This window comes from Pipistrellus kuhlii, unplaced genomic scaffold (assembly GCF_014108245.1).
Source record: "Pipistrellus kuhlii isolate mPipKuh1 unplaced genomic scaffold, mPipKuh1.p scaffold_m20_p_3, whole genome shotgun sequence".
Classification (NCBI taxonomy): Eukaryota; Metazoa; Chordata; class Mammalia; order Chiroptera; family Vespertilionidae; genus Pipistrellus; species Pipistrellus kuhlii.
In genome coordinates this window covers 43,315,149-43,328,929 of record NW_023425529.1, presented here as the reverse complement: position 1 = coordinate 43,328,929, position 13,781 = coordinate 43,315,149, and the positions used below count along the sequence as shown (strand labels likewise).

General features: G+C 46.8%; 1 protein-coding gene across 1 annotated transcript; it reads right to left on the bottom strand.

The window, feature by feature from the left end:
* Positions 1 to 6,432: 6,432 nt before the first annotated feature.
* METTL7A (methyltransferase like 7A) lies at positions 6,433 to 11,946 on the bottom strand. The gene is made up of 2 exons (XM_036457902.2): positions 11,145 to 11,946; positions 6,433 to 8,184 (listed from the first exon to the last, which is right to left on the bottom strand). The coding sequence occupies exons 1-2, from the start codon at positions 11,640 to 11,642 to the stop codon at positions 7,948 to 7,950; spliced, it is 735 nt and encodes a 244-aa protein (XP_036313795.1). The 5' UTR covers positions 11,643 to 11,946; the 3' UTR covers positions 6,433 to 7,947.
* Positions 11,947 to 13,781: the final 1,835 nt, after the last annotated feature.

Sequence of the window (13,781 nt, the reverse complement as noted above, 5' to 3'; positions counted from 1 at the left end):
ATAGCTTTGCTTGGTAGAATAATCTTGGTTGTAGGTCCTTGCTATTCATCACTCTGGATACTTTTTGCCATGCTCTTCTGGCCTGCATAGTTTTTGTTGAGAAATAAATTGTATTGGCATTCCCTTGTAGGTAACTAACTGCATTTCTGTTGCTACTTTTAAGATTCTCTCTTTGTCTTTAGCCCTTGGCATTTTAATTATGATATGTCTTGGTGTGGTCCTCTGTGGGTTTCTCTTGTTTGGGACTCTCTGTGCTTCCTGGACTTGTAAATCTAGCTCTTTCACTAGGTAGGGGAAGTTTTCTGTCATTATTTCCTCAAATAGGTTTTCAATATCTTGTTCTCTCTCTCCTTCTGGCACCTCCATGATGCGAATGTTGGTACGCTTGAAGTTGTCCCAGAGGCTCCTTACACTATCTTCGTATTTTTGGATGGAACAAACAAAATGGCTGCCAGTCAGCCCTGCAACCAGGGAGGTCCCAGCATAGGAACTATGATCTCTGTGAGCACCTCCATCTGGGAGAAAACTGCCCCCGAGTTCCTGCCCTGGTGCCAGATAATCCAGTTCCTCCTCGTATGTGTCTGTGTCCCCAGCCCCCAGATCTTTGCCCTGGTGCTGGAGCTCAGAGGAAGTGGGACTTTGTAAGTTCAGTTTGTGGTGCCAGCCTTTTAAGAGGAACAGCTGGGTCTCCAGCAGCCTCTGTGTCATTGAACCCCAATCTACACTGATTTTTACAGCCATAGTTCTTAGCATTCGTAGGGACTTCTTTTCTCAGCTCTGGGACCCTGGGGTGGGGGTCTGGTGTGGGACTGAGATCCCTTTATCCTCCTGGCAGCCTCCGCAGAGACAATCTCCCTCCAGATTAAAAAAGCAGCACACATGGGTGCCAGACCACCCTATTCTGTGCCTCCACACCTCAAACCAGTCTCAGTGTGCTTTCTTCTTTACCTCTCTAGTTGTAGGACTTCCATTCAGCCAGCTTTCCTGTGCTTCTGGATGATGGTTGTTCTGTATTTTAGTTGTAATTTTGATGTGGTTGTGGGAGGTGGCAAATATAGGCATTTACTTATGCTTCCATCTTCCTTTCTTCCCCTGGATTCCTATCTTTAATATCACTAATTATTTCCAACATCTGGTTGGCTCTGGGGGGTTTTTAAGTAGTCAGTGCCTCTAAGCATGAATCACTCTTTTCTTTATATATATTTCTTTTATTGATTAAAGAAAGAGGAAGGAAGAGGAAGAGATAGAAACATAAATGATGAGAGAGAATCACTGATCAGCTGCCTCCTGCATGCTCCACACTGGGGACTGAGAACCTGGGCATATGCCCTGACCAGGAATTAACCGTGACATCCTGGTTCATGGGTTGACACTCGTGGCTAGGCTGGTTGGTGTGGAGAGCGGCTACAGCGTTTGGACAGGATCAAGCCTCAGACTGACTTGTGGCAAAGCCACATACAAGTCCCAGCGTGGAGGGCACAGCCCTCCCAGCACAATTGTAGCCAAAGGCTGTGGTTGTAAGCTTGACCTTATAGTCCGACCCTGCACTCCTAGGTAGCCAAGAAATGGATGGGCTATGGGGAGTGCAGCAAGCGCGGCCTAAAGAAAACTTGATAGAGTTCAGAGAATGGCAACAACAGGAAAGAAGCAGATTTGAAACTTGTAAGAACATTATAAACATCTTGCTCTTGTTTTGCTTTGTGTGATCCTGGCTGTGTCACTGTTTCCTCATCCAGGCACAGTGATCCATATGGCCCCAATTGTATGCTCTTTGTTTCCTTTAATCCCTCACCATCCCTCCTCAGGTTCACCACTGGCCGTGCTGGATGCCGTTCAGGTTGGCTTTGGCTTTGGCTTTGTTGTTGATGCTCAGCAGTTCACTCTTTAAAACAAAATTAAAATTTTAATTGATTTTAGGATGGGAGAGAAATTGAAACATCAGTGATGAGAGAGAATCATTGATTGGCTGTCTTCTGCATGCCCATATTGGGGATCAAACCTACAACCCAGGCATGTGCCCTGACTGGGAATCAAACTATGACCTCCTGGTTCATAGGTTGATGCTCAACCACTGAGCCATGCTGGCCAAGCTCTACATTCATTTCTTTTGTCCTCAGTTAACGTGACCTCTCCCCACCTTGACTCTCTGATGTTTTCACGGTTCAGGGAATCCCGGTTATTGTTTAAGGTAGCCTGAATGCTTTAGGATTTCAATATTGAGATAAAGTAATACTGACAAGTTTTCTTTTTTGCTTTTGTTGGTATTAGTCTGCCACAATTAATTGGACTCGCAGTTGCCTTAACAGATAAGCAAGACTTAAATTCATGTTAAGTTCTGTGTTTTCTGAAGCAATACTAAAGGGGAAGGCTAATTTAAGGTCAAGGTACAAAAAAACTACTGTGCAATGTTCAATTTCTATTCAAGTGTAAAATGCGTAGGAATTCAAAAGAAACAGAACACACAGGAACAGAATGTTTTATAATATAAATGAAATAAATTTTTAATGTTCTTTTTTCATTAGCCATTAAAAATTAAGTGTTGGGCTCATGGGCCAAGGTTCTTTTTTAAAATATATATTTTATTGATTTTTTTTACAGAGAGGAAGGGAGAGGGATAGAGAGTTAGAAACATCGATGAGAGAGAAACATCCATCAGCTGCCTCCTGCACACGCCCCACCGGGGATGTGCCCACAACCAAGGTACATGCCCTTGATCAAGATCAAACCTGGGCCTCTTGAGTCCACAGGCTGACGCTCTATCCACTGAGCCAAACCGGTTACGGCCGTGGTCGGCAAACTGTGGCTCTTGAGCCACATGCAGCTCTTTGGCCCTTGAGTGTGGCTCTTCCACAAAATACCTGGGCCTGGGTGAGTCTATTTTGAAGAAGTGGCATTAGAAGAAGTTTAAAAAATTTGGCTCTCAGAAGAAATTTCAATCGTTGTACTGTTGATACTTGGCTCCGTTGACTAATGAGTTTGCCAACCACTGGGTTAGGGCATGGACCAAAGTTCTTAACAAAACTAACAAGAAGCTGATGGAAATAGTGGCCATGCCAAAACACACCTTTCGGGCTTTGGTGCCCAGCTGTGCCCGCTTTCTTTCAGTCCCTTGAACACGAAACTGGACAAACAATGGGTCCAGGCTGCCTGCCACTACTTGAGCCAATTAAGGAGGGACAGGGTTGAATCATATGTGAGTGTTTATTCCAATACTGCTGCCAGTATGGGAGAACAGCATGTTATCCACGAAAATCTGCACCATCTCCCCTCCCCCATAGCCAGATGCTTATATTGGGTAGAAGGACAAAGATTACATGGGGAAATAGGCCAAAGGAATAAGATGGTTATAATGGTTACAGGTTACAGGCAATGGAGGCTGGAGGGAGGGGAATGGGGGATGTTGTGAAGGGTTGGCACCTCTGGGACTCTGTTGTTTTGGCAACAAAAGCTGTTCATCTTTCCATGACAATAGGCAGTTCTTGGATAAGGAGAATGGACCACATTCCCAGGATAACTCCCGTGTCCCAGGGTGTGCACCTCAGCCAGGTTAGAATATGCTTTCTCTGATCGGAACAGAACAATCCTGGTTAACAGACCATCATTAATATTTCTTATAACTGTAGCTAACAATCATGGGAAACAGAGCACGATTAGCCCTGACCGGTTTGGCTCAGTGGAAAGAGCGTCAGCCTGTGGACTGAAAGGTCCCAGGTTTGATTCCGGTCAAGGGCATGCACCTTAGTCGTGGGCACAACCCCAGTAGGAGGTATACAGGAGGGAGCTGATTGATGTTTCTCTCTCATCGGTGTTTCTAATTCTCTCTCTCCCTTCCTCTCTATAAAAAAAAAATCAATAAAATACATTTAAGCCCAAACCGGTTTGGCTCAGTGGTAGAGCATCAGCCTGCAGACTAAAAGGTCTGGGTTCAATTCCGGTCAAGGGCTTGTACCTTGGTTGCGGGCACATCCCCAGTGGGGGGTGTGCAAGAGGCAGCTGATCAATGGCTCTCTCTCATTGATGTTTCTAACTCTATCTCTCTTCCTTCCTCTCTGTAAAAAATCAATACAAAAATATATATATATATATATTTTTATATTTCAAACAAACAAAAACACACCACAGAGCATGATTAATATTCCTGCCCATAATAAACATACTGTGTTTCCTCTCTTCATTAGTGACACAAGCTGTTACATTACACTGAAATACTATTTTTTTTTCTTAAAGATTTTTATTGGTTAGAGAGGAGAGAGAAACATTGATGTGAGAGCAAAACATCAATCAGCACCTCCATACCCCCACTGGGCATGTGACCCGACCAGGAATCTGGTCAGCAGCCCCTCAGCGCAGAGGTTGAGCCACGGGGGCCAGGGCGGCTGGAATACTGCTTACTCACCTTCTGTCACTCAGCTCAGGTGTCACTTCCTCAGGTCGCCTCTGACCCCCTCCTCCGGGATAGCCCACCTTCTGCTCTCTTCCCGAGCTTCTCCCTCGAGGACAGCGTCATCACAATTGTATGCTTCGGGAGGGAGGGGCCAGGTCTAGCTTACTCAGGACTCTAAGCCAAGCACCAAGAGCGGAGTACGCAGTAGGCACTCACGTTTGTTGAATGAAGTCCAACAATTATTAAGCACCAAGTGCTTCACTTCATTAACTCCTCACAGTAGCTCTGTAGGTGGATATTATCCCCATTCGCAGGTGAGGAAAGTGAAACCAGAAAAGTAACTTGCTCAAGGTCACACAGTCAATGAATGACACAGCCAGCACTTGACCTCGGCCACTTTGATGCCAAAGCCAGTGTCATTTGACTTTCATTTTTCTCATTGTGTGCAATTATTCCACTGAAAAGCCAGTGTTGTAAGCACAGTAGTGTGTGATCCACTGCAGGAAAGCAGACAGAGGGTCTGATCAAAATGCAGCAATGAGCCCTGGCTGGTGTTCTCAGTGGTTAGAGCATCGGCCCGAGCACCAAAGGTCCCAGATTCAGTTCCCAGACAAGAGCACATACCTGGGTTGCAGGTTACACATGGCTCTGCGCGCCCCCCCCCCCCCTGCCCCCTTCCTGGTACATGGTCCTGATCCTGTGTGGGAGGCAACCAATCGATGTGTCCCTCCCCTCCCTTCCCCTCCCCTCCCCTTCTCTCTCTCTCTGTCTCTGTCTCTCCCCCACCCCTTCTCTCTCTGTCTCTCCTCTCTCCCTTCTCTCTCTCTCTCTCTTCTTTTTCTCTCTCTCTCTTTTTCTTACTCCCCATCACTTCCACTCTCTCTTTAAAAAAAAAATTAAATACAGCAATGAGCTTATCCTGGGCATTTGTGGTGTGCCTTCCCAGCATCCATTCCCCCTTATCCAGTCACAGGCTCTGTTTTCACCTGGATAATCTGCAAGTCTCCTTGTTTCAGTCCAATGACCTGGGTGTGCTCAACCCCAGGGTGGAACACGGGGCCCTGCCCTCGGGCCAATCAGCAAAACCCACCCCGTCCAAACATGATTGGTCAGGAAAGGGCTGTGCTGTCAACAGGAGCCCACTGGGACTCAGGCTGGAGGAACGATCTTACGTATATATCATTCTGAGCCTGAGGAGGAAGGCAGTGAGAAAATAATATGGAGTTGTAGTCAAAACAGGTTTTGTGGTTTGGGGAATCAGGGCTTTTAAGACTGGTTCTTTAACTTGTGAAATGTAAGAAACTTTCTTTCTTTCTTTCTCTACACCTTAGTGTTGTCTATAGAAAGTGAGGATAGGCCTGGCCGGTGCTGTTCGGTGGTTAGAGTGCTGTTCCACACACTGAAGGTTGCAGGTTCAATCCCTGGTCAGGGTACGTGAGGCAACTGATGGATGTTTTTCTCTTGCTCTCTCCCTCTTTCTTGCTCTCCAATCAATGAAAAACATGTCCTCAGGAGAGGAGTAAGAAAGAAAAAGTGAGGATAATGTTTGCCAAACCACTTAAGGCAAGAAGGAATTGGTGAGAATGTGCCTCGTACTTTGCACTTGGCCGTCATTTACCTTCCAACATGCCAGTAACATCTCGCCAGGTCCCCGCGGCTTTTCCTAGTTCTCCCTCCAGACCGACCAGGCAGGAGGGAGTGGGAGAGGAAGGCGGCCCACTCTGGGGAGGTGCGGTGGGGGGAGACTCATGCTCCACGGAATCAGGTGGATGTCCAGACCTCCCGGTGACAGGAACTGTTCCCATGTCCCACAGAGAGCTGAGCGTCTCCCTTTCTGCTCTCTGGCTTTCACAAACGGGGTTTTGGACTTGAATTTTTCAAAACACATTCTGATCCTTCAAAACTGCCGTTTCCAAAGCCTGCTAGCTGTGTTCACTAGAACAGCTACCGGGCTGAAGAAGGAAAAACCTGTACGTCTAAGCAGCTTAGCTTCCCACGAGGAAGGAAAGCCCCCCAGAGACGTAAAGAAAAATGAAACCAAGCCAGTAAACATATAAACTATTTATTTTATTCCCATCCCTAAAATGCATATGAATTTATTGATCTGTTATTTAAAATAGGCCTTTTTGCAAAATCATCTCAGAAAATATACTAAATTTATTAAAATACATGCAAACTGTTTCCGAAAATGCTACTCTGAAACCCTCTGACTGATCAGCCCAACACTTATTTTGAACACACTTAATGATTTTCAGAGGTTTTCGTGGTTGCAAGGAACAAAGAAATCACCTTGGAAGGGGGTGGAAATTTGATCATCATAATCCAACAAATACTCGCCCACTCCTCTCCACGCTCACAAACGGTCTGGTCTGGGGGCTCTTACAAAGTGCGCCTAACCGTACGAGGGCTTCCTGATGGCTCACGAGCCGCGATGTGCCGCTCTGTTGACTAACGAGTTTGCCGACCACTGGGATAGGGGCTTAATCACAAGGAACAGTCACAGCCTGGAATTATTGGAATCGAGAGTCTAGGTCAGTGGTCGGCAAATTCATTAGTCAAGAGAACGGCAAACTGTGGCTTGCGAGCTGCATGTGGCTCGAGAGCCGCAGTTTGCTGACCACTGTGCTAGATAATAAGGAAAATGAACCCAAGAACCTTAACTGCCTTAAACAGTTTCATGAAAATACTAAAGTGTCAAGTATCATTTTCAACTAGTCTTCCTTTATTCAGTTTGCGAATCATTAAGGTTTTTTCATTTCTCCTTTCTCAAAGTTTTCTTTTGAGTGATTTAATTACTTATTTCACCGAGCTCTCAAATCAAAGAGGGGGTGAAATTCAAATCTATTGGTAACAACTAAGACAGCTGAAGTTACTGAATAAACTAAGGCTTTCGGATAATGGTAGACTTCAATTATAAAAGCTCATTGTTTACTTCTATTTTTTAAAATATATATATATATATATATATATATATATATATATATATATATATATTTACTTTAGAGAAGAAGGGAGAGGGAGGGAGAGGCAGAAACATCCATGATGAGAGAGCATCATGCCTCCTGTATGCCCCCCCTGGGGACTGAGCCCACAACCTGGGCATGAGCCCTTCCAGAATCTAACCGTGACCTCCGGTTCACAGGCCAACACCCAATCACCGAGTCGCTGCTGGCTGGGCTCACTGTTTCCTTTTAAAGGGGCGTCCAAAGCTCTTTTGTATTTGTATTGTTTTCTTTAGCTAATTTATTCAACAGATATCTCTTGAGCACGTATTATATGCCAGGCATACATATTTACAAATGATGGTGTTATAAAAGAAAACAGCGTACGTAGAAGAAAACTCGAATCCAAGCGCAGCCGGAATAAAACTAGAAAACAGCGATGCGACCTAACATGGACAGATGCTAGGGAGATGATGGAAAATGGCTAAGCAGGGTGTAAAGTAAACTTTTTAGCATGACATTCAGCTTTACCTGAAAAGGGTTTCTCTTTTCCCAATTAGCATTTAAGTGTAAAACGGGAGCCTTAGGTGACTCAAGCCATCTGCTCTGCTCCCCGCTGGCCTATTTCACGGCGTAGCCGCAGATGTGCGGGCGCACCAGCGGCCAGGACAGCGGGGCCTGCAGGCGCTGCAGCTGCAGCTTGGAGAAGCCGGCCCGCTCCACCGTCTTCCAGCTCTCTCTGGTCAGGCTGCACCCATCAAACACGAGGTACCAGACCGGCTCCAGGACCTGCTGCCAGAAGTGACTCCAGGTCGAACGCTCAGCTGCTACATGCTCCAGGAAATAAAAAGCCCCTCCCTGGAAAAGAAAAGAAAACCCATTTCAAGGATTTTAGTTTGGGGAAAACAGATTTATAAGATGATTGGAAGCATCCGATATCAGTGGCCCCAGAGATCAACTTCGTGAGAAGACATGGATAAGTCACTAAAACAGCATTTTGGTCAATAGTTTCATCTGTCAAATTTTATTCAGACCTGCTACTCTAAAGCAATTATTGCCACTTCTATTTTCTGATCATAAAAGCAATACATAATAATAGCTAAAACTTAAAGCAGTTACTTTCTACTAAAAAATATGTATTTTAAAGAAATATACACACACACACACACACACACACACACACTCTAGAGGCCCGGTACATGAAATTTGTGCATGGGGGGGGGATCCCCTCAGCCCAGCCTGCACCCTCTCTGATCTGGGACCCCCCTAGGGTTGTCTGCCCGTTTAGGCCTGATACTGGTGGACATCCCTCTCACAATCCAGGACTGCTGGCTCCCAAACGCTCGCCTGCCTGCCTTCCTGATTGCCCCTAACCACTTCTGCCTGCCAGCCTGATCACCCCCTAACCACTCCCATGCCGCCTGATTGATGTCTAACTGCTCCCCTGCCAGCCTGTTTGCTCCTCTGCAGTCCTTGTCACCCCTAACTGCCCTCCCCTGCTGGCCTGGTCCCTACCAACTGCCCTCCCCTGCTGGCCATCTTGTGGTGGCCATCTTGTGTCCACATGGGGGCAGGATCTTTGACCAATGGGGGCAGCCAGCTTCTATGTTTGAGTGATGGTCAAACTGCATATTATTCTTTTATTAGATAGGATAGAAGTCTGGTGCATGGGCGGGGGCCAGCTGGTTTGCCCTGAAGGGTGTCCCAGATCAGGGTGGGGGTTTGGGGTGGCCTAGGCGAGGGGCCTGTGGTGGTTTGCAGGCCGGCCACACCCCCTGGTGACTCAAGCAGAGGCCCTGGTATCTGGAATTTATTTACCTTCTACAATTGAAACTTTGTAGCCTGAATTGGAGGACTAGGCCAGCCAGGACTGCATAAGCCGGGCTTCCTCCATTGCCAGGGCCAACTCAAGCTTCCTATTCTCTCCAGCTCCGTGGCTGCTGCCATTTTTGTTGGGATTTATTTAACTTCTATCGTTGAAACTTTGTAGCCTTAAGTGGAGGCCAAGGCAGGCCAGGACAGGTGGAAAGCTTGGCTTCCTCCGTTGCTGGAGAAACCCAAGCCTCCTGCTCTCTCCATGACTGCAGCCATCTTGGTTGGGTTAATTTGCATACTCACTCCTGACTGGCTGGTGGGCATGGCTTGTGGGTGTAGTGGAGGTATGTTTAATTTGTATATTATTCTTAAATAGGATATATATATTTATTTAATTTCAAAAAGGGAGAAAGGAACAAAAGATCAATGATGAGAGGGAACCATTGGTCAGCTGCTCTGCCTCCTGCACACCCCTCCCCTACTGGGGATCGAGCCTGCAACCCAAGCATGTGCCCTTGACTGGAATCGAACTCAGGACCCTTCAGTCAGCAGCCTGACGCTCTATCCACTGAGCCAAACCAGCTAGGGCTGAAGTGTCTTTTGATAGATGATTGGGTAAAGAAGATGTGGTACCTTTGTACAAAGGAATACTATTCAGCCATAAGAAAATATGAAATACTGCCATTGCAACAACATGGGTGGATCTTGAGACTCCCATGCTAAGTGACATAAGTCAGACAGAAAAATTTGAGACTATATGATTTCACTCATGTGGGATATAAAACTGAAAACAGCAAAGAGCAAACAAACAACTCAGACATAGACAACAGTACGGTAGTTTCCGGAGAGGAAAGGGGTGGGGATGTAGTAAAGGGTAAAGAGGGTCAAATGTTTGGTGATGGAAGGAGATTTGACTTTGGGTGGTAAGCATACAGTGCATATACATGTATTATAGAACTGTACACCTGAAACCTATATAATTTTATTAACCAATGTCACTCCAATAAATTTAACTAAAAAAAATTTTATATCAAATAGCCCTCCAAGGACAGCACTTCCTCCAATGTGCATGGGGTGTCCCATCTCCCAAACGCACCCCCACACCACACTGACCTTAAAAATCTGACAGTGCAATAAGTAAAAATGATATCTTGCTTTAACTTGTTCTTTAATTGTAAGGTTGAGCATTTAAATCATATTATTGGCTGTTTTTATTTATATTTCTGTTCCTGCTCTTCGCCTGTTTTTTTCCTTGTTTTTTTTTTTTGTTTTTTTTTTTTAAATCCTACCACCTGGCAGGTGTGGCTCAGTTGGTTGAAGATCAGCCCCTGCACCAGGTCACTGGCTCCATTCCCCGGCAGGGTACATGGTGCCCAAGTTGCAGGCTCGATCCCCAGAAAGGGGTGTGCAGGAGGCAGCCAATCAGTGTTTCTCTCTCACTGATATGTCTATCTCTCTTCTCCCTTCCTCTCTCTGAAGTCAATAAAAACCTATTGTAAAACATCCTACTGACCTTTGACTAGTGATGTCATTTAATAGGAAGAAAGTTAACTCTCTGTCTATCGTCCCTGGCCAAAATTCTTCTAAGTTTGTTCTTGTTTATAGTACTTTCCCCCTGCAGTTTAATTTCTTTTTTTTAAGATGATTTTATTGATTTCAGAGAGGAAGGGAGAGATAGAAACATCAATGATGAGAGACAATCATTGATTGGGTGCTTCTTGCACGCCCCACACTGGGGATCCAGCCCTGGGCATGTGCCCTTGACCTCAATAGAACCCGGGACCCTTCCGCCCTCCCTGCATTTTGTGTATTCAGATTTACCAGTCTTTCCCTTTATAGCTTCTTCCCCACTCTAAGATTAAAACACAAACAAATAAATAATCCACAGTGCCTGTCTGGTAGTTTTACTTTGCACACTGGGATGTGGGAGTGAGCGGCAATGGACAGGCAGCTCTTGGTGGTGGCGGGGGCTCCCCACCAGCCCTCCTCGCGCCGACACTCACCGGCCTCAGCACCCTGCGCACCTCCTGCAGGATGCGCTCCTGGTTCTGCACGGAGCACAGGACCAGCGTGCAGACCACCGCGTCCACGGAGCCGTCGGCCACCGGGCGCATGTCCTCGCCGGCCGCCACCACGAAGCGCTCAAACTGCACGTGCCGGTTCTCGGCGATGCTCTGGATCAGGAACTTCTCGAAGTTGGGGTTGGGGTCCACGCAGGTCACCCTGCAGCCGGGCGGGTAGAACTGGAAGTTGGCGCCGGTGCCACAGCCCAGCTCCAGCAGGCAGAGCGCCCCCGAGGGGCCCGCGTGCTCCTGCAGGCTGCCGAAGAGCCCGCGCTTCGTGCTCGCCATCTGCCTGTTGTACACCGAGGAGAACCTCGCCAGGAAGAAGGGGAAGCATCTTTTGCAGATCCAGCTCCACACGCCCAGGAAGTCCAGCAGGTACAGGGGGAGCGCCAGGACGCGGACGGCCAGCTGCAGGAGGAGGACGGTGGGCGCCATCCCTGGGAAGAGGAGAGCCGCCCACGCGGTTGGGAGCGCGGCTCCTTTAAGGGCAGGAGGAGGCCTCCGGCCGCCAATCAGCTTCCGAGCTGGGATCCCGGGCGGGAGGCCAGGGCGGCCGTTCGGTAGCCGCGGACGGAGGCTGACTCAGCTTAGTTTTCATGAAGCGACGGAGAAGGTCCCTCCCGGCTTCTCCTTCAAAGGAAAGGGGCGCCCAGGCCCTTGTCCGAACCTGCGCCTCCTCCTGCACCTGCCCCCGCCCCTCCCCGCTCTGGGCTGCCGGTTCCCAGCCTGACAGGGCGCAGGTCTCCCAGCGAGTGACCTGGGGAGGGGCGCCCGGGCGGAGCCGGCCAGTCTGAGCCGGAAGCCGCGGCCAGCTCCCCCCCTCCTCCCGCCCTGTGCCCCCTGACCCCTGCCCCCTGACCCCCGCCTGCCCACCTGCGCAGTTGAGAAATTTGCCTTTCTCGCTCTGCGCTGACACTCGCAGGGGCTCCTAACTCAAACTGGTATCTTTAAGTCACTGTTTGGGGCTGTCCATCTTTCAAAGGGCAAGTTTCAGTTTCCAACGGTGCACCACACTGTTCAGCTAACTTAGATAAAAACAGTTCCCCAGAGTGTGCACATTTGGGAACCTAAGGCATTCAGATGTGTTTTCAAGCATCCTTCAATTTTTAGCAAGAAAAGCCCCAGCTTTCGGCTGGTTGGGGAACACAGCATTTTTTTTTTTTTTTTTTTTTTTTTTTAGCAATTTTTAAAAATAATGATGACATTGATTTTTTAAAAAACTGGGCGATGATGCCGAAACCGGTTTGGCTCAGTCGTAGAGCGTCGGTCTGCGGACTGAAAGGTCTCAGGTTCGATTCCGGTCAAGGGCGTGCAAGAGGTAGCTGGTCGATGTTTCTCTCTCATTGACGTTTCTAGCTCTCTCTCTCTCTCTCCCTTCCTCTCTTAAAAAAAAATCAATAAAATATATTTTTTTAAAAAGAAAAGAAAAGAAATACCACTGTTTAAAAAAAAAAAAAAGAAATAAAAGCTGGGTGATGGATCCAGAAAATGTGCTATTATTTCATTATTTGTTATACCCTACACATATTTTATAAATAGCATGTCTTCCACTTTTAAAATTTACTGATGAGAGAGAGATTTGCTTTTCATTTATTTATGTGTTCACTAATTGATTCTTGTATTTGTCCTGACTGGGAATCAAACCCACAGCCTTGGTTTATCAGGACAATGCTAGTGAGTGTAACTGAGCGGCCTGGCCAGAGCTATCTATTCCTGATTTTTGTTAAATATATTTTTATTGATTTCAGAGAGGAAGGGAGAGGGAGAGAGACAAACGTCAATGATGAGAGAGAATCACTGATGGCTGCCTCCTGCACGCCCCACACTGGAGACCATGCCCGCAACCCCAGCGTGTGCCCTGACCTCCTGGTTCACCTGGCTCACAGGTGGAAGCTCAACCACTGAACCACACCAGCCGTGCTCTATTCCATTTTTAACAGCTTTTCCGAGGTGGAGCTGGCATACAATAAATTGTACTGCATACTTAGACGCAGGGATACAGAGAACAGGCTGATAATTGTCAGAGAGGGTGAAAAGGTGAAGGGACTCAGCAGTACAAGTTGGGAACAGTCAGAATAGTCAGTCATGGGATGTAAAGTAAAGCATAGGGGATATAGTTAATACTGCAGAAACTACCGTATTTTTCGGACCATAAGACGCTCCGGACCATAAGACGCACCAGTTTTTAGAGAAGGGAAATGAAGAAAAAAAGATTCTGAAACAAATAGTGTCCTAAAATATTTTATGTGCATTAAAACCCAACATCACAGTCATAAACACATGTAATCAACCCTGTAAAGTAAACAGCAGCATTTAGAACCATTTTAGAGCCGGGCAAGCACACAGAGACCACACAGAGCCGGGCAAGTAAAAAAACTTTTTTTTTAAAGTATATGTGTAGGCTATATTTGGACCATAAGACGCAGGGACTTTTTCCCCCCACTTCTGGGAGAAAAAAAGTGCGTCTTATGGTCCGAAAAATACGGTATGTTTAGTGACAACTTAATAAATTTTGACATAGTGTGTACACACCCATGAAACTATTATTTCAATTAAGAGAAGGAACATTGCCAA